This window comes from Chelonia mydas, chromosome 6 (genome assembly GCF_015237465.2).
Source record: "Chelonia mydas isolate rCheMyd1 chromosome 6, rCheMyd1.pri.v2, whole genome shotgun sequence".
NCBI lineage: Eukaryota > Metazoa > Chordata > Testudines > Cheloniidae > Chelonia > Chelonia mydas.
Window position 1 is genome coordinate 1,735,518 of NC_051246.2, and position 19,238 is coordinate 1,754,755.

At 65.1% G+C, this 19,238-nt stretch overlaps 3 protein-coding genes across 9 annotated transcripts in view; 1 reads left to right on the forward strand and 2 right to left on the reverse strand.

Annotated features, from left to right (window-relative positions):
* Positions 1 to 3,473, forward strand: DCTPP1 (dCTP pyrophosphatase 1). Of its 2 annotated transcripts, none has more exons than XM_043549686.1 (4): positions 1 to 107; positions 986 to 1,089; positions 1,873 to 1,983; positions 3,278 to 3,473. In XM_043549686.1, exons 1-4 carry the CDS (start codon positions 78 to 80, stop codon positions 3,471 to 3,473), a joined length of 441 nt encoding a protein of 146 aa, XP_043405621.1. In that variant the 5' UTR covers positions 1 to 77. The 2 variants fall into 2 exon arrangements, with proteins under 2 accessions (XP_043405621.1, XP_037754682.1); XM_037898754.2 differs by lacking the exon at positions 3,278 to 3,473 and adding an exon at positions 2,734 to 3,271.
* On the reverse strand, positions 3,381 to 10,478 carry SEPTIN1 (septin 1). 2 transcript variants are annotated; one of them, XM_043549678.1, is made up of 11 exons: positions 10,146 to 10,478; positions 8,570 to 8,660; positions 8,201 to 8,287; positions 7,570 to 7,693; positions 6,704 to 6,838; positions 6,268 to 6,385; positions 5,520 to 5,621; positions 5,313 to 5,412; positions 4,205 to 4,370; positions 3,865 to 3,955; positions 3,381 to 3,713 (listed from the first exon to the last, which is right to left on the reverse strand). In XM_043549678.1, the coding sequence occupies exons 1-11, from the start codon at positions 10,392 to 10,394 to the stop codon at positions 3,633 to 3,635; spliced, it is 1,344 nt and encodes a 447-aa protein (XP_043405613.1). In that variant the 5' UTR covers positions 10,395 to 10,478; the 3' UTR covers positions 3,381 to 3,632. The 2 variants fall into 2 exon arrangements, with proteins under 2 accessions (XP_043405613.1, XP_037754668.1); XM_037898740.2 differs by lacking the exon at positions 10,146 to 10,478 and adding an exon at positions 9,208 to 9,318.
* The window catches only part of ZNF771 (zinc finger protein 771), a 19,621-nt gene continuing 9,894 nt past the window's right edge, over positions 9,512 to 19,238 (reverse strand). The window contains exons 1-4 of one of the 5 annotated variants that reach the window (XM_043549683.1): positions 18,486 to 18,623; positions 16,950 to 17,214; positions 16,601 to 16,711; positions 9,512 to 11,124 (exon numbers count right to left, since the gene is read on the reverse strand). In XM_043549683.1, coding sequence (XP_043405618.1) covers positions 10,481 to 11,124; positions 16,601 to 16,711; positions 16,950 to 17,154 — 960 coding nt within the window. In that variant the 5' untranslated portion in view covers positions 17,155 to 17,214; positions 18,486 to 18,623 and the 3' untranslated portion in view covers positions 9,512 to 10,480. Of the gene's footprint in view, positions 11,128 to 16,600; positions 16,712 to 16,949; positions 17,215 to 18,485; positions 18,624 to 19,238 lie in introns of those variants that run through there. The other 4 variants (XM_043549682.1, XM_043549684.1, XM_043549685.1 and 1 more) reach the window with 4 other exon arrangements.

Below are 19,238 nucleotides of genomic sequence, written 5' to 3' on the forward strand. Positions count from 1 at the left end.
GGCCGGCCGGGGCCGGCTCCTGCTCTGATTGGCTGGAGGGCTGCGGTGGAGGCGTGGTACCGGGGCTCGAGCGAGGCATGGACGGGCCGTGCCGCGAGGGCGGCCAGGTGCGGGGGGCGGGAATTGCAGCCGGGGAGGTACATGGGGGGGATTTGCAGTCTGGGGGGGCTGCATAGTGGGAATTGCATCCGGGGGGGTGCATGGGGGGAGGGGCGGGAATTGCAGCCGGGGGGGGTGCATGGGGGGAGGGGCGGGAATTGCAGCCGGGGGGGGTGCATGGGGGAGGGGCGGGAATTGCAGCCGGGGGGGGTGCATGGGGGGAGGGGCGGGAATTGCAGCCGGGGGGGGGTGCATGGGGGGAGGGGTGTGAATTGCAGCCGGGGGGGGCGGGACGAAGCGGGAAGCGCCTCTCGGGGCCGAGCCGGGTGTTCGCCCAGCTCCTGGGCTTTCCCCCCCCACTCACACCGCTGTGCGGGGGGGGGGGCGCGCTCAGCACGGTAGCGGAAGGGGGTTGTTGTCCTGTCCTGGGGGGGGGGGGGCCGCTTTCGAGCGACCTGCTTTGGTTGGACGGGGTGGGGGGGTGTCTCCCATCAGCCAGGCGTGTGGGGGGTGCAGTTTGGGGGCGTTTCTCCAGTTGTGGGGCCAGCTGGGCTGAGGGGGGGGCAGGCCGCCAGAAACCTCTGAGGCTCCCCCCTCAGCTCTGCCCGTGCCCCTCATTCCCGACCCGCGGCCCCCTGCTAGCCCAGCCCTGACCCGCCAGCTCTGCCGGTGCCCCCCCCTCCTGACCCACAGCCCCCCGCCAGCCCAGCCCTGGGCTCCCCCCGCCCCCCAGCTCTGCCCCGGGTCACTGGTGCAGTGACCCCAAATGCTGACCCTCCGCTGTGTGTCCGGGGGTCCCAGATGCTGCCGTGGGGGGTGTTTGGTGGCAGGGCCCGGTGAAGTTGGGGTTCTGGGGTCACCATGTGATTCCCTCCGGCTCCTGCAGGGGGCGCAGGCTGCTGTCAAAATCTCAGAAGCTGGAGACGAGGGAGCAGAGGGGGGGACCCCAGGGGAGTTTACATTCAGCGCTGACCCCTCCCTGGAGGACATGTGAGTTACCCCTGGCCCCCCCCCAGCCCTGCCGGTGCCCCTCACTCTCATGAGTTTTGTAACTGTACATTTGTGTAGTTTAGTCATAGATCATAGAATATCAGGGTTGGAAGGGACCTCAGGAGGTATCTAGTCCAACCCCCTGCTCAAAGCAGGACTAATCCCCAATTTTTGCCCCAGATCCCTAAATGGCCCCCTCAAGGATTGAACTCACAACCCTGGGTTTAGCAGGCCAATGCTCAAACCACCGAGCTATCCCTCCCCCCCTCACTCCCGACCCGCAGCCCCCTGCCCCCCTAGCCCTGCCCCCCCCACTCCCGACCCGCAGCCCCCTGTTACCCCAGCCCTGCCCCCTGCAGCCCTGCCAGTGCCCCTCGCTCCTGACCCACAGCCCCCACCAGCCCAGCCCTGCCCCCCGCAGCCCTGCCGGTGCCCCCCACTCCTGACCCGCAGCCCCCTGCCCCCCCACTCCTGACCCGCAGCCCCCTGCCCCCCTAGCCCTGCCCCCCCCACTCCCGACCCGCAGCCCCCTGTTACCCCAGCCCTGCCCCCTGCAGCCCTGCCGGTGCCCCTCACTCCCGACCCGCAGCCCCCTCCCCCCCCCAGCCCTGCCCCTCCCACTCCTGACCCGCAGCCCCTTGCTACCCCAGCCCTGCCCCCCGCAGCCCTGCCGGTGCCCCTCACTCCCGACCCGCAGCCCCCACCAGCCCAGCCCCCCCCCCACTCCCGACCTGCACACTTTTCTAACCCTCCACCCCCCCCCCCTCGTTTCTCTTTGTCCAGCCGGCGGCTCCAGGCCGAGTTCGTGGCCGAGCGGGGGTGGGGCCAGTTCCACCAGCCCCGAAACCTGCTCCTGGCGCTGGTGGGCGAAGTGGGGGAAGTGGCCGAGCTCTTGTGAGTATCGGGGGGGGGGGGGGGGAATGATGATGGTTTGCAACCCCCGGGAGAGACCTGGGAAGGGGATGGAGGGACGGACCTGACCCAGCTGCCCCCCCCCCAGCACGCACACACAGCCCAGGGGCTGGGGCAGGCTGAGCCCCGAGAACTTGTGACACTCCGGGGGGGGGGGGGGGGGTTTGAACAACGTCGCCACCTACTGGCTGCAGCTGACATGGTGGATTCAACTCTGGGCACAAGGGGTGGGGGCGGGGTGTCCCAGTGCCCCCCTGCTCCATCTGTGTGTGTGTCTGTCCCGGTGCCCCCTAACCCTGCTCCGTGTGTCTGTCTGTCTGCCTGCCTGTCCCGGCGCCCCCCCGCTCCGTGTGTCTGTCTGCCTGCCTGCCTGTCCCGGCGCCCCCCCGCTCTGTGTGTCTGTCTGTCTGTCTGTCCCGGCGCCCCCCCTGCTCCGTGTCCGTCTGTCTGCCTGTCTGTCCCGGCGCCCCCCCCGCTCTGGGTCTGTCTGCCCCGGCCACCGGTGACCCGGCGCCCCCCCCGCTCCGTGTCCGTCTGTCTGTCCCGGCGCCCCCCCCCGCTCCGTGTCCGTCTGTCTGTCCCGGCGCCCCCCCCGCTCCGTGTCCGTCTGTCTGCCTGCCTGCCTGTCCCGGCGCCCCCCCCCCGCGCCGTGTGTCTGTCTGTCTGCCTGCCTGTCCCGGCGCCCCCCCCCCGCTCCGTGTCTGTCTGACCCGGCTGTGCGTCTCTCCCCAGCCAGTGGCGGGCGGAGCCGGCGGCGCGGGCGGGGCTGCCGGGCTGGGCGCCGGGCGAGCGGGCGGCCCTGGCGGAGGAGCTGAGCGACGTGCTGCTCTACCTGGTGTCGCTGGCCCAGCAGTGCCGGGTGGACCTGCCCCGCGCCGCCCTCCGCAAGCTGGACCGGAACCGGGCCCGCTACCCGGCCCACCGCGCCCACGGCTCGGCCCGCAAGTACACCCACTACCAGGCCGGGCCCCCGGACGCCTGCGGCCCCCGGGACTGATGGACGGGCGGACTCAGACCCTGGCGGAGAGAGGGGGTGTGTCCCCCCCAACCCCACCACTTCAATCCCCCCCAGTCCCAGATTTCCCCCCTGTTCATTGCACCCCAGCTCCCCCTTTCTACAGCAACCCCCCTGCCCGCAGTTTATCAACGACCCCCCCCATCCCAGAACCCGCCCCGCCTGTCACCCCAGGACGCCACCCCAAAGTTCTGTTCTGAGTTTCTCTCTTTTTCTTGTTGTTTTTAAGTAATAAAAACCTTCCCTTTTTGGGGAGGTCATTTTCTCCATCGTGTCCATTGGCGGGGCTCCCCTCTGCCCCCACCTGTGGGCCAGAAAGAAGGGGGGGGATCATGCCCCCCAAAAGAGAGACAGGGAGCAGTGGTGCAAACACAGGGGTGAGTTTATTAAAGGAGGCATTGGGGCAAAGCCGGGAAGGGGGAGAAGACGGGGTGACTGTGAGGAACAGGGAATTTAGGGTTCTTGGGGGGGGCTCTGGTGAGCAGGGCTTTGGGGGGGCTGCGAGTGCTGCTTAGGCTGCCTCAGAGAATCACCCCTGTCCCTTCTGCTGCTGCGAAATCCAGAAGACGCTGGCTCCAGAGGGGGTACTGCCCGCCGGGGGGGGACCCCGAAATCCTCACAGGGTGTCCGACTGCTCCCCCTGGCTCTGTTTGATCTGGGCATGCATCTTCTGCAGCATTTCCTGCATCCGGCGCAGCTGGGGGGAGCGAGACAAGGGGGGGGGGAGGTGAGACACGGGGCGGGCAGGGCCTGGGAACAGGGGGGCGCCTTGCCCGGCGCTGGGGGCTGGGTATAACCGGGGGCAGAGCGCCCCCCCCCCGTCAACGCCCCCCTCCTGGCCCACTCACCTCTTCATCCTTCTCCCGGATCAGTTTCTCCGTGTCCGTCTCCGCCAGGGGCAGCAGGGGGAGCTCGGTGGCGCTTTGCCGGGACAGTTTCCTGGGGGGTGGGGGGGGGAGATGGGTCAGGGGGAGGCGGGGCCGGGTGTCCCCATCACGCCCAGATTCATTTCAACCCCCGGCTGCCCCCTATCCTCACTGCCCCCCTGCTCCCGGCTGCCCCCACCCCCTTGCCCCCCAGGTCACCCCGCTGCCCCCACCCCTGCTCCCGCTGCCCCCATCCCCTTGCCCCCCAGCTCACCCCGCTGCCCCCACCCCTGCTCCGGCTGCCCCCCGGCGCTGGGCTCACATGCGGCTGGCGCGGTCGCGGGCGCCCACGCGGGTCAGGCTCTGGATGCAGTGGGCCCGGTAGTTCTCGTAGTGGATCTCCTGGGTCACCTCCTTCAGGTCCTGCATGTGGGTCCGCACCAGCATGGTGCGCAGCCGCAGGAAGTCGCAGTGCGCCGGGTTCTCCACTGGGGGGCGACAGAGTCATGGGGCCCCTGTGTCCCCCCCCCCGATGCCCCCCATTGACCCCTCTGCCCCTGGCCTCCCCCAGTGTCCCCTCTGCCACCTGGTGCCCCCCAACACCTCCCTCTGCCCCCAGCCTCCCCCAGTGTCCCCTCTGCCACCTGGTGCCCCCCAACACCTCCCTCTGCCCCCGGCCTCCCCCAGTGCCCCCTCTGCCAGCTGGTGCCCCCCAGCACTCCCTCTGCCCCCAGCCTCCCCCAGTGCCCCCTCTGCCCCCTGGTGCCCCCCACTGATCCCTGGCCTCGCCCGGCATCCCCCACTGACCCCTCTGCCAGCTGGTGTCCCCCAGCACCCTCCTCTGCCCCCTGGTGCCCCCCATTGACTCCTCTTCCCCCAGTGCCCCCTCTGCCACCTGGTGCCCCCCGCTGATCCCTGGCCTCGCCCACTGACCCCTCTGCCACCTGGTGCCCCCCAGCACCGCCCTCTGACTCCAGCCTCCCCTCTGCCACCTGGTGCCCCCCACTGACCCCTCTGCCCCTCCCCCTGTGCCCCCACTGACCCCTGTGTGCCCGGCCTCCCCCAGTGCCTCTTCTGCCCCCTAGCGCATCCCACTGACCCCTGGCCTCCCCCGGTGCCCCCCACTAACCCCCAGCTTCCCCAATCCCCAGTGCCCCCAGGCACCACCCACTGCCCCATCTGCCTCCCAGTATCCCCCACCAACCCCTGGCATCCCCCACTGACCCCCTCTGCCACCCAGTGCCCCCCACTGACCCCTCATGCCAGCCAATGACTCCAGCACCCCCTACTTATCCCCCCACCCTCTGGTGCCCCAATTGACCCCCAGCACTCCCTAGCCCCCCATGACACTCCCCGCCCCCCTCTGCCCCACAGCCACCCCACCGAGCTCCCCAGCCCCACCCCGCTCCCTGCCCCACGGCGCCCCCTACCTTCCACAGCCCCCCAGGGGTACGTGCGCCCCCGGAAGGCCTTTTCCTTGGTCTCCCGGACGATGTCATTGGAGCCGACCACGGCGAACGGGATGCTGCCCTGGGAGGGGGGAGGAGGGGGGGGTTAGGGGGTGTCCAGGGCCCCCCCCTTTCCTGTAGCCCCCCCAGAACTCCCTTCCCCCATCCCCCGCACGGAGCACTTCTCACCTTCAGCTCCGCGTCCTGGGCCTTGAAGTCTTCGTCCTCGTCGGAGTCGCAGTCGGGGAACTGGTAGATGCTGATGGCGTTTTCCTCCAGCTGCTGCCGGATCTGGGGGTGCCGTGGGGGGGGGAGGAAGCGTCACCCCAACACCCTCATGCACAACAGAGACCCATCCCCCGCCCCTGTGGGAGAAGCAGGAGGCCGGGGGGGGGGGTTCAGCGGGGATGGGGGGCACCAGGGGAATCGGGGTACAGGAAGAGGTGGTTGGGGATTGGGGGAATTTGGGGTACAGGATGATGTGGGCTGGGATTAGGAAAACAATGGGGTACAAGGAGGAAAATTTGGGGGGGTAGAGGGATGCGGGGAGGATCAGGGAGGGATGGGGGGTAGAGCAGCAAATTTGGGGCCCAGGGGGATGTGGCTTGGCAGTGGGAGGGATTTGGGGTGTAGGGGGAGGGGCTTTCAATTGAGGAGGGATATGGGGGTACAGGGAATGTGGGTTGGGATTGGGAGACATTTGGGGTGCAAGGAGTGAAATTTTGGGGTGCCAGGGCAGGCTGTGAGGACTGGGGAGGAATTTGGGGTGCAGGGGAATGTGGCGATCATGGGGAATTGGGGGGGGCTAGCATGGAAATATGGGTGCAGGAGGAGGGTTGGGATGGGGCACTGTTTGGGGTGCAGGGGGATATGGGGGCACATGGGCTGGGGGACCCTGCCCCCCTGTAGAACTCTCCCCCCCCCCGGCGACTCTCACCTTCTCCTTCATGGTGCCCACCTCCCGGGGGGTCAGCACATCGGCTCGGCCGATCACTGGCACGATGTTGACCTTGTGTTGCACGGCACGAAGGAACGCCACGTCCAGGGGGCGCAGGCTGGGGGGGGGCAGGGAGTGAGGCACCCCCAAATAGCCCCTGTGCCCCCCACATCCCTCCAATGACCCCCAGTGCCCCCCCCCGCCGTCCCTCAGCCCACCAAGGGCCCCTATACCCCCAGCACCCCACATCCCCGAGTGACCCCCCCAAATAATCCAGTGTCCCCTGGCGCACCCCCCATGCCCAGCACCCCATGTGACCCCTCTCAGTGCCCCAAAGCTCCCACACCTTATGCCAGCCCCCACAACTGCCAGTTCCCCCACACCTCCTCATGACACCCCCCTTCCGCAGCCCCCCAGGCCCAGCACCCCCCTGTACCCATGGCCGAAGGGCGAGAGGAAGTAGAGACAGCAGTGCACCCGCCCGTCCGTGATGTTCTTCCGGTTCAGCCCGCTCTCGTCCCGGAAGAACTGCTCGAACTGCTGGTCAATATAGTCCACTATGGACCCCCAGCTGGGACCGGCCCGGGGGAGTGGAGAGGAGGGAGGCGTTAGTGAGAGTCTCCCACAATGCACTGCTCCACCAGCCCCCTCCACGCCCAAATCTCCCCTATCTCCCCCCAATCCCTCCTGGTCCATATAGTCCAGTATGGACCCCCAGCTGGGACCACCCGTTGTGAGGGGTTAGAGTCCGTGTCCCACAATGCACTGCTCTGACAGCCCCCCCCACTCCTCAAATACCCCCTCCCTCCCCTAACTTCCCCCAGGATCCCTGCTGGTCCATATAGTCCAGTATCAGCCCACAGCAGGGACCAGCCCACAGCAGGGACTGGGGAGGGGTTAGAGCCTGTGTCCCACAATGCACTGCCCTGACAGACTCTGCCCCCACTCTCCCAATTCCGCCCCCCCCGAATCTCTTTCCCCCCCCACCAGGTCCCTACTGGTCAGTATAGTCCAATATGGGCCCCCAGCTAAGACCAGCCCAGAGGAAGGGGCAGGGGGAGGTTGGTGAGGGGTTCCCACAATGCACTGCTGTCCCAGCCCCCGCCCCAAGTTCCTCATTCCTGCCAGTCCATATAGTCCTCTATGGGCTCCCAGCTGGGACTGGTCTGCGGGAGAGGAAAGGAGGGGGCTTCGTGAGCATATCCCACAATGCACTGCTCCGCCCTCCCCCCATCCCCCACCTGGTCAATATAGTCCACTATGGACTGGCCTGGGCAGGGGTGTCCCCCGGCCCCCCCTCACCAGTCAGCGTTGTCCACGGCGTCCCCAAAGCCGGGGGTGTCCACGACGGTGAGTTTCACCCGGACGCCGCCCTCCTCCAACTCCACAGCTCGCCGCTCGATCGCCAGGGTCTGCGGGACGCGCGCTGGGGGGGGACAGGGTCAGCGCCGGGGGGGCATGGGCCCCTCACCCCGGTACAGCCTCGGGTCCCGCCTACCTCTGCCCCACCCTGATACACCCTCCGGGTCCCTCCCCACCCCGGCCACACCCCAATACACCCCGAGTCCTGCCCTACCCCTGCCGTGCCCCCAGACTCACCCCCCAATTCACCCCACCCTACTCCCCACCCCCCATACACCCACGGGTCCCGCCCCACCCTGGCCACACCCCAGACCCCTCACTCACGCCGCTACACCCCAGATCACTCCACCCAACTCCCCAGCACCCAAACACCCCCGGGTCCCGCCCCACCCCAACTGCACCCCCGACCCCCACCCTGATACAGCCCTGGATCCCGCCTCACGCCAGCCACCTCCCAGACCCCTCACTCACCCCCCAATCCACCCTGGGGTTCCGCCCCTCCTCTGCTGCACCCACACACACCCCCACCCACCCTCATACAGCCCTGGGTCCTGCCCCACCCCCCACTCACCCTGGGCGTCCAGCAGGGTCCGATCCTTGTACAGATCCGTCAGGAACAGGCTGTCGATCAGCGTAGACTTCCCCAGCCCAGACTCCCCTGCAGGGAGGGGCAGGGGGTGAGCCAGGACTCCTGGGTTCTCTCCCCAGCGCTGGGAGAGGAGTGGGGTCTGGTGGGTCAGAGCAGGGGGGGCTGGGAGCCAGAACTCCTGGGTTCTCTCCCCGGCTCTGGGAGGGGAGAGGGGTCTGGTGGGTTAGAGCGGGAGTGGGCTGGGAGCCAGGACTCCTGGGTTCTCTCCCAGGCTCTGAGAGGGGAGTGGGGTCTGGTGGGTTAGAGCGGGGGGGGGGGGGCTGTAGGGGTGCATGGGGTTTAACCCTTTACCTGCCACCATCAGAGTAAAGTCGAATCCCTTCTTCACAGATTTCCGATGCAGCTGGTTGGGGAGGGTGGCGAACCCGACGTATTCCTTATCCTGAGACAGAGAGAGCCTGGGTCTGGGGCCCTCAGACCAGCAACAGCACCCAGGAGTCCTGGCTCCCAGCCCCCACCCCCCGCTCTAACCCAGCTGACCCCATTCCCCTCCCATAGCTGGGGAGAGAACCCAGGAGTCCGGGCTCCCAGCCCCTGCTACTCTAAGCCACCAGACCCCACTCCCCTCCCAGAGCCGGGGAGAGAACCCAGGAGTCCGGGCTCCCAGCCCCCCGCCTGCTCTGACCCACTAGCCCCCCATTCCCCTCCCTGAGCTGGGGATAGAGCCCAGGAGTCCAGGCTCCCCACGCCTCGCCCAGCATGGGGCGCTGGGGGCAGGACGCTGTGGGGAGCAGGAAGGGCCCTGGCTGTGGGGGAAGCTCCCGATGACTCTAGTCCCAGCCTCTCCCAGCAGGGGGCGCTGTGGGGGTGCAGGGCAGGGGCGCTGGCTATGGGGGGAAGCTCCCGGCTACCCCAGCCCGGCCTCGCCCAGCAGGGGCCGCTGTGGGGAGTGGGGCAGGGGGGCCGGGGATAGGCCGTGGGGTGCTCACCATGGCGGCGTCCGCTCTGCTTTGAGCTCTCGGTGCACCTGGCTGCGTCTGCTCTGCCCACTTCCTCTCGCACCGAGAAGCGAACGGAAACAGTGACACGCCCGTGGCTGCCCTCCCATTGGCCACCCCACCCCTGCGCTCGCCCGGCAGGCAGGGCTGGCCCCTGTGGGGCAGTAGGGGGCGCTGTGCTGCAGGGAGCGGGGCGGTGGGGGCGCCCAGCAGGGGGCGCTCTCCCTCCACACTCCTGGCGGAGCCCTGTGCGGGGCCATGGGGCGGAGAGACAGACAGATACACAGGGCGCCCGTTTCTCTCAGCCTGTATTTATTGGCCTCCTGCCCAGAGCCCGGGCGCGACGCACCCCGAGCTCCCCACTCAGCCGTCTCCTCGCACCGGCGACGAAGAAAATTCACCCCGAGTTCGCAGCGGGCGCTGACGTCACCGGGAACCATGCTCTGAACTGTCCCGGAGGGGCCTGGGCTTTGGGGGAACCGAGCTAGGGAACCCCGGGGCCAGCTGGAGAGAGAAGGATTTGACCCGCAGCCCTGGGTCAGAACCATGGGCCCATCTAGCCCGGTATCCCACCTCCTCCCTCAGACCATCCCGCGGCTCAGACCCATGGGCCCATCCAGTTTTAGGGGACAGGGGAATGGCTAGAGGGGGCAGGGGGAATAACTGAGGGGATTGGAGGTGATTTGGGGGGGGCATGGCTATGGGGCAGGGAGGGATTTGGGTGCAGAGAATGGATGAGGGGACAGGGTGTAGCTGAGGGGGCAGGGAGAGGATCTGGGGGGGCTGGGAGGGGATTTGGGGGTACAGTGGGCAGATGGGAGTTGGGTCTTAGGGAGGGGATGGGGAGAATTTGGGAGCTTGCCTCCACCCCTCCCCACGGCAGACACCCCACTTGACATCCTCATCGCCTTCCCACCATCCCGCACCACCCTAAGCAGCGTGTGTAACTCCCCACTGAGTGTCTCCGTCTGTGGCCAAGACGCTGCTGAGCCCCAAGCTTCCCCCTCAGCCAGGTGTTTCCTCTGTCCAGCTGGCACCGAGAGCCCCCTGGTGACCTCGTCAGTCGGGATGTCTGTGCCGTGGAGGGGGATGGGTGTTCCTGTGTCCTGGGCTGCCCCATGGCAGAGTCTCTCAGGAGTCCGGTGGCCGGAGCTGTCCCCCGTGGGAACTGTCCCCATAGGCCGTCTTCTCCCGATCTAACCTCCCTCCTGCTCATCTGTTCCCATCTCTCCCCAGATCACCTCCCATCTAGCCCCCCGCCCTCTCAGGGCTTGCCCCGACTGTGGACCCGGCGGTGTTTGACCACGTGGGAGCGCTGGCTGAACCCGCGCCCGCACTCCCCGCAGGTGTAGGGCTTCTCCCCGGTGTGGACCCGCCGGTGCTTGAGCAGGTCGGAGCTCTGCAGGAAGCTCTTGCCGCAGTCGGCGCAGCCGAAGGGCCGCTGGCCGGCGTGGACCCGCCGGTGCTGGAGCAGGCTGGAGCTGTGGCCGAAGCGCTTGCCGCAGTCGGCGCAGCCGAAGGGCCGCTCGCCGGAGTGGGTGGCCTGGTGCTTGAGCAGGTGGGAGCTGCGGCCGAAGTCCTTGCCGCACTGGGCGCAGCGGAAGGGGCGGGCGCCGGAGCTGGCGCGCCGGTGCTGGAGCAGGTTGGAGCTCTGGCTGAAGGCCCGGCCGCAGTCGGGGCAGCGGTAGGGGCGCTCGCCCGTGTGGACGCGCTGGTGCCGCACCAGGTCGGAGCTCTGGCTGAAGGCCCGGCCGCAGTCGGGGCAGCGGTAGGGGCGCTCGCCCGTGTGCGTGGTCTGGTGCTGGAGGAGGTGCGAGCTCTGCCGGAAGGATTTCCCGCACTCCGGGCACTGGTAGGAGCGGCCGGCCGGCTTGCGGCGGGGGGCCGGGAACGCGGCTGCCCCGGTAGCTGCTGGGGAAGAGAGAAAGGAGATCGGGGGGTGGGTGAACGGGACTGGAAGAGGAGGTCATGTACCTGTAACTGGAGGTTCTTTGAGACGGGTGGTCCCGATCTGTATTCGTGTGCCCAGAGCCGGAGAATTCGAAAGTCGAGTCTGTTGCGACCGCGTCTCCAGTTCCTTCTCCACCACGAATCTAACAGCTCCACGGCAGAGGGGAAGGAGGGCGGAGTTGGAATCCAAATAGGGGACAACACATCTCCAAGAACCTCCAGTTACAGGGAAGTAACCTCTTCTCCTTCTCCGAGTGATGGTCTCTATTGCGTTCCACTCAGGGCGATGACCAAGCAATGCCAAATTCGGAGGAGGGTGTGAGGAAGAGGATGGAGGCCCGCCGTGCCGAACGAGGCATCCGTTGCAGAGCCTCGTACCAAGGCGCAATGCGCAGCAAAGGCATGTGCCGAACTCCGCATGGCCCCCCGACTGTGACACTCTCTACCCCAAAGCAACACCCTGGCACCCCCCTATTGACCAGGGCGATAGGATTACGATATGGTTTGTAGAGTGCGTGCCTTGTGAGGTATCACTTTAAAAGTCTTGATCTGCTGAACGTTAATACCCTGTTGGATTGTGTGAGCTGTCACTGGATGGGAAGTTATGAAGTTTTTCTATGTGTGTGTGTGATTGAAATATATTGTGAGGTTGGGAACACCCACAACCAGCCTTTCAGGTACAACAATGGAGCAGCCAGACACGCTGATGGCCCATGAAAGGAATCCACACTCCCAAGGATTATCCCAGTATCTGTATACAATGGTGACTTCTCAGAGAGAGCACGCAGACAATGGAGGCTGCTTGACTCAGGTCATAGCAAAGGCTCTTTCCAGCAGGCTGGAAGAAGCTATAAAAGAGGGGAAGTGACATCATCACTTGGTCTCACTCCCCCCACAACTCAACACCTGGAAACACGTCTGAAGAACAAAGACTGAACTGGGGAGGTGGGCCCAGGCTGTACAGGAGAATCCCAGCCTGTGTAGTAAGGAACTAGACCATCAGGGTGAGACACGGCTTGATTCAAATCCTGTCTAGTTTATAGAACTCAGATTGCGATTTTACTTTTATTTCTTAGGAAACCAACTTTGATCTTTATGCTTATTACTTATAATCACTTAAAGCCTGTCTTTCTGTAGTTAATAAACCGGTTTTATATTTTACCTAAAAGAGTGGGCTTTGGTTGAAGTGCTTGGGAAATCTGCTCAGGAACAAGAACTGGTGCACGTCCTCTCTGCATTTAAGGAGGGGTGGACTAAGTTATAAACTTACACTGGTCAGGCTTCTGACCAGGGCAGGACCATACAGCCCTGGGGTCCTAGGCTGGGGAACTGTGGGGAATTGGCCGGAGCCTCTTTACTGTTAAATGCTTGCCCCTGAGGGCGCCCCAGCCAGCGAGGAATGCGCCCGTGACGATCGTGTCCGGAGAGGATGGGAGGAAAGGCATGACCAGCCTGGGGACCGTCCATCCCTGGAGCGAGGAGAGCACCTCGGGGTGGGTGGGTGGGTAGATGACAGAAAGCCCACGGTCGCATGGGTGAACTGGCTCTCCGGAGCCACAGCTGCAGACAGTGAAGGCAGAGGCGAGAGGAGGTGGCGACTGACATGCGTGTGGCCAAGGAGCGATAGGCAGGTCCTGACCGGAACAGAAGGACCATTGCTTACTCAGGGGACGAGTTCCCGCAGGGCCTGGAATCTGTCCCTTGTTAATTCATGAGTGGCTGGAAGATCATTTACGTAACTCAGCTGGGTGTGTCCCTGCCTGTGGTTGGCTGGGTGAGTGAAGGACCTGGAGGGGTTTGCAGCTTGTCACAGCATGCCAGTGTGAGAGGGAGCCCAGGTTGGTGGGACAGAGGGCTCAGCCGTACCCCGGTTCCAGGCTGCACCCCAGGGAACCCGTCACACCGACATACGTCCGAAAGCATCATGTCTCGCAGGGCGGCTGTAGTTGGCACTCACGCCCTTGAGGAAAGGGGCCCTCACCCCACGGGGTAGAGACCGTCCTGACAACCGATAGAGCTGAACACCCCCCAAATCCACTTAGAAAACCTCCATGTGGAGACTGTTTAGCGCTAGAACCGAAAGGATCACGGGGCGGGCAGTCTAGGGGACGTCCGGAAAGGTCCTGTTCTGTGCAGGTGGAAGGCCAAGGCCCGGCAGACGTCAAGGGAGGGAAGGCGCCGCTCCTCCGCCGAGGCGGGAGGCTTCGGAAAGAAGCGGATGGGCTGGTTGAGCTGAAACCGGGGGACGACCTTTGGGAGAAACTTGGGGTGCAGGCGCCAGGAGACTTTGGGGGCCCAACCTCCCGATCCGTTCACTGACCCGTCTCATGGAAGCACTAGCTATGGGGAAGGGCGATTTCATTCACGTCGCGCGAACGAGGTTGAGGTCCCGCAGGGGCGCGATGGGCAGGCAGGTTCGGAGCAGACCTGGCCGTCAATGGCTGCAGACGGACGGACGGCGTGTCTGCACATGGGAGGGGGGTGTGTGGAAGGCGCTGAGAGCCGGTAGGTGGACCGGGATGGGACGGAGAGCGAGTCCCGACGTCGTCAAGCACAGGAGCACAAGAGAAGGGGCATGTTCATGTCGTCGTGGGGAGGGTGTCGGGCCCAGGGGGTGAAATGCATCCACTTGGCCGGACAGGAGCCTGGTAGACGCCTGCCTGCTGCTCGGAGGTACGTCTTGCGCTGCCGACGAACATTCCCGTGCAACGCAGCCTCTGCGCCGCCCGAAGCCCCAGGGTGTTGATGTGCAGCCCAGGTCCCTGAGAGGTCCAGGTCCCCTGCGTCACATGCTCGCGCCTGAGGGTGCCCCAGCCAGCGAGGAATGTGCCCGTGACGATCGTGTCTGGAGAGGATGGGAGCAAAGGCATGACCAGCCTGGGGACCGTCCACCACTGGAGCGAGGAGAGCACCTCGGGGTGGCTGGGTGGGTAGATGACAGAAAGCCCACGGTCACATGGGTGAACTGGCTCTCCGGAGCCACAGCTGCAGACAGTGAAGGCGGAGGCGAGAGGAGATGGCGACTGAAATGCGTGTGGCCAAGGAGCGATAGGCAGGTACTGACCGGAACAGAAGGACCATTGCTTACTCAGGGGACGAGTTCCCGCAGGGCCTGGAATCTGTCCCTTGGCAGGTCGGCCCGTGCCGAGACCGCATCGACGGAGGCCCCTGTGACATCCAGGGGCCACGTGGGAACGAAAGTCGATTTTTCGACATTGACGCTCGCCTCCAGGGGAGGAATGGCGGCGTCCCCGGATTGTGCTGCAAGCAGCCTGTAGTCGAGGGAGGGGAATCTAAAGACCCCGTGACACCGGCGGTGGGCGGCTACGACAGAGGAAACTTTGGGGAAGACCCGTGGAGCAGGGGTGAGTCCAAAGGGTAGGACCGTGTATTGGAAGTGCCGAGGGCCCACCGCGAATCTCAAGAACTTTCTGTGGGTTGGGTGGACGTCTCCCTGAAAACAGGAACCTCGCACATTGAGAACCGTGAACCATCCAGAGACACGATGATGGCTGCCACCGTGACCATCCGAAACCAGCTTGTGGATGAAGTAATTGAGGAGACAGAGATCCAGGACTGGTCTCCACCTTCTTCCGGGGTACCAGGAAATACGTGGAACAGAACCCCGGGCCCTGAGAGTCCGGAGGAACCTGCTTTATCGCCTCCCCTTTGCAGTAGGGAGCCAACCCTCTACGGCGAGGATGCTGTCGTGAGCGTGGTCCCTGAGCAGGGATCAGGGCGGGAGGAACGTGGATGAGGTAGCGCTGCGAACTCCATCGTAGAGCCACGTCGAACGACAGCCGGGACCCGCTTGTCCGTTGTTACTGCGCTCCAAGCTGGTACAAAGAGCGCTAGCCAACTCCCCCACCAAAGAGGATGGGCCGGGTGTTTGCCCTGTTCTTCCTCCAGTGGAATACGGAAGTCCCCCGCCACCCTGCGTGGGAGGTCCTGGAACCAGCGAAAGCCACCTGGAGCTGAGGACACAGTCGTGTCTGGAAGGGTTCCTGAGCCGGTGGAACCGAACTGGGCGGCTCACCATCCAAAACCGGTTCCGAGCGCTTACTCGAGGGTGCCCGAAGCCATCCGAATCCTCCAAGGCTGAAAAGGCGGAGCCGTCTACGCCGTAGGGGAACGGGGAGCGAGCCCATGACTGGACTGAGGTAAACCCTGGGCGGGAGCCCGTGAGACGGCAGAGGGAGACGAGGAGAACTCGGCTCCCCAAGGGCGAACAGTTCACGTGGCTCCGGCGCTGTCTCTAACCTCCCTGGCGTGAGCCGCTCGGTACCAGCAGATCCCCCCGGCCTACACGATTTCTGGTCCTGCTCGTGAGCCCGGGAACGCGCCGTTTCTCCGTGGCAGGAACTCACGGAAGGCGCATCGTCTTAGGCCTGGAGGAAGACTTATTGCCACGCTTCTGGGCCTGCTTCCTCGCCTCCTGGCTAGGCCCCGCACGGGCTGCATAGTAGTGGTACCACTTGAACCGGACCCGACCTCCACAGTCGGAGGCAAGCTCCTGGGTTTCTCAGGGGCCGCCCGGCCTGGGTCCGAGGGCGGCCTCATGGCAACCTCCAGGAGATGCTTGCTGAGGCCAAGAGCCCGACCTTCCCGGGTACGGCTGGGAGGAGAGGCAGCCGTTGCACCTGGATGCAATATGGGCTTCCCCCAAGCAGGAGAGGCAGCGTTGATGCGAGAACGAACCGGGGCTGCCGGCGCAGACCTTGAACCCCGCCGTCTTTGGCATAATCCCATATGCAGGCGTGGGTGCTGGGTTGGGGGCGGGGGCTGGTAAATGGGGTCCCCAAAGTCTCTCATCTCCTAAGAACTTCTGCTCAGCACTCAACGAGACGGAGAACAGCGGAAACTAGAATAAAATGAACTCTGGACGACTCTGCCACGGCTGTTCTTTAAAGGGCGTCAGAGACGCGAGGACAGTAGCGGCTCCGGCTCGGACCATGCGGCGGTGGAGAAGGAACGGGAGGCGCGGTCGGCCCGCCCCGCCTTTTATGGCCTCGGACGACACCATGAGGTGAAGGAAGGGTACATGTGCGGACCAGCGGACACTGGGCCAGACGCATGGCGCACGCGTCAACCCTTGATGGATAACAATAGGGACCATCGCTCGAAGAAGAACTGAAAGTGAAGGTAGAACCCAGGAGTCCTGGCTCCCAGCCTGCCCTCCTCTAACACACCAGACCCCACTCCCCTCCCAGAGCTGGGGGGAGAACCCAGGAGTCCTGGCTCCCAGCCCCCTTTGCTCTGACCAACTAGACCCCATCCCCCTCCCAGAGCTGGGGACAGAACCCAGGAGTCCTGGCTCCCAGCCCCCACTGCTCAACCCACCAGACCCCACTCCCCTCCCAGAGCTCCAGCTCCAGACACGGTTTGGAAGGGCCCCAGTTCTGACCTTCCCCTTAGGGTCTCCCTCATTCCTCACCTGTGTGGGTTTCACCGGGGGTCCCCCCAGCCTCGGGAGAGGGGAGATCAGGGCCCCACGGCTCCTCCCCTCGCTCCATCCACCTCACGTCAGTCTTGGGGAGGGGGAAGCCTGCGGAGAAAGATGGGGAGAGGGTGGAGTCAGTGGGGCCAGACCCCAGCTGGGGTCAATGGGCCCTTGTTCCTTTGGAGTCAGTGGGGCAGGGGAGGACGGTGGGATACCATTGGAAGGTCCTAGCCAGGGATATGATGGATTCTCCATCTCTGAGGCCTGTCCCGGGGGTGGGGGTGCCTGTCTGAAAACCCCACTTTAGCTCAGCCATCAGATACGGGCTGGATGGAGGAATCACCCAGTGGGGACGTCTGGCCTGGGTTAGGCGGGAGGCCAAACCAGATGGTCCCCAGGGTCCCTCGCAGGCTGGAAGTGTCTGAACGAGGGGCCATCACAGGGTTAAAGACCTTCTCGGTTCTCCAAGACCCAACCGAGCCCGTCCCAGCTGGGCGAGCAGCCAGGCCCCTAGGCAAGGCCAGACCGGCTCCGCAATTCTGCGGCATGGCGTCCCTGTCGATCTCCTTGCGCCCCTCGTCCACCGGCAGCACGCGCCTCCCCGTCGCCTGGAACGACAAGCCGCCGGCGTGATGGGGGCCCCCGATCTCGGACAAGGGGGGTCTGAGCAGCGCCCAGCGCAACGGACCCGATCTTGGGCAGGAATCTGAGACACTTAATTAAGTAATTACTCTGATATGGTCTCATGTGGTAGCTAGAGGGAGCTGAGATCAGAATCCAGCCCTGCCCCTCCAGCCCTGCCCCCATTGCACTCAGGGGTGACTCCAGACTGATCCCAAGGGAGCTGAGAGCAGAACCAGCCCTGCCCCCATTGCAATCAGGGGTGACTCCAGATTGACCCCAGGGGAGCTGAGATCAGAACCTGGTCCTGGCCCTACCCCCGTTGCTGTCAGGGGTGACTCTGGATTGACCTCAGGAGTAACTCTGGATTGACCCCAGGGGAGCTGAGATCACAGCCCAGCCCTGCCCCCATTGCTGTCAGGAGTGACTCTGGATTGACCCCAGGGAAGCTGAGAGCAGAATCCCGCCCTGCCCCCATTGCAGTCAGGAGTGACTCCGGATTGACCCCAGGGAAGCTGAGAGCAGAACCCCTCCCTGCCCCCGTTGCTGTCAGGGGTGACTCTGGATTGACCCCAGGGGAGCTGAGATCACAGCCCAGCCCTGCCCCCATTGCTATCAGGAGTGACTCTGGATTGACCCCAGGGAAGCTGAGAGCAGAATCCCGCCCTGCCCCCATTGCAGTCAGGAGTGACTCTGGATTGACCTCAGGGGAGCTGAGAGCAGAACCCCGCCCTGCCCCCGTTGCTGTCAGGGGTGACTCTGGATTGACCTCAGGGGAGCTGAGAGCAGAATCCCGCCCTGCCCCCGTTGCTGTCAGGGGTGACTCTGGATTGACCTCAGGGGAGCTGAGAGCAGAACCCCGCCCTGCCCCCGTTGCTGTCAGGAGTGACTCCAGATTGACCCCAGGGAAGCTGAGAGCAGAATCCCGCTCTGCCCCCGTTGCAGTCAGGAGTGACTCCGGATTGACCTCACGGGAGCTGAGAGCAGAACCCCGCTCTGCCCCCGTTGCTGTCAGGGGTGACTCCGGATTGACCTCACGGGAGCTGAGAGCAGAACCCCGCCCTGCCCCCGTTGCTGTCAGGAGTGACTCCGGATTGACCCCAGGGAAGCTGAGAGCAGAACCCCGCCCTGCCCCCGTTGCAGTCAGGAGTGACTCCGGATTGATGGGGGGGGCGGGACTGACATCACTTACCCCCCCAATCCCACACCGGGGCTCTGCCCGGCCCCCCCGCGCCCGCAGCTCCCAGCCCGGACTCACCGCTGCGCGGGGGCGGCGCTGGCCCTTTAAGAGCGCCCCGCAAAGCCGGACGGGGGGTGTTGAGACTCCCCCGCTCCCGGGCTCGCCCCCGCTGCGGGAGGGGAAGGGCCCTTCTTTGTGACGTCACAGACCCCCCCAAGGAAGGACGCTGCTGAGCTCTATGGTTTTAACCCCTTTGTGGCCGGCGGGAAATCGCCCAGCGAGCCCGGACTCCTGGGTTCTCTCCCCGGCTCTGGGAGGGGGAGTGGGAGCTACTGGGTTAGAGCAGTGGGGCCTGGGAGCCGGGACTCCTGGGTTCTGTCCCCAGCTCTGGGAGGGGAGTGGGGTCTGGTGGGTTAGAGTAGGGGGCTGGGAGCCCGGACTCCTGGGTTCTATCCCAAGCAGGGGGGGCTGTAGGGGTGCATGGGGTTTAACCCTTTGCCAGCCACCATGAGAGTAAAGTCAAATCCCTTCTTCACACATTTCCAATGCAGCTGGTTGGGGAGCGTGGTGAACCCGACCTATTCCTTATCCTGAGACAGCACCTGGAGTCTGGGGCCCGCTGACCAGCAACAGAACCCAGGAGTCCTGGCTCCCAGCACCTCCCCCAGCAGCGGGCGCTGGCTGTGGGGGGGGGCTGCCCCAGCCTCTTCCAGGAGGGGGTGCTGTCCCCTGGCAGTCAGGGCTGGGCCCTAGCGGTGACGGAAAGCAGAGAGGCCAGGGGTTGACCGTCCCTGAGCCCCAAAGAGTACAACTTTCCAGTGATCATTGCTT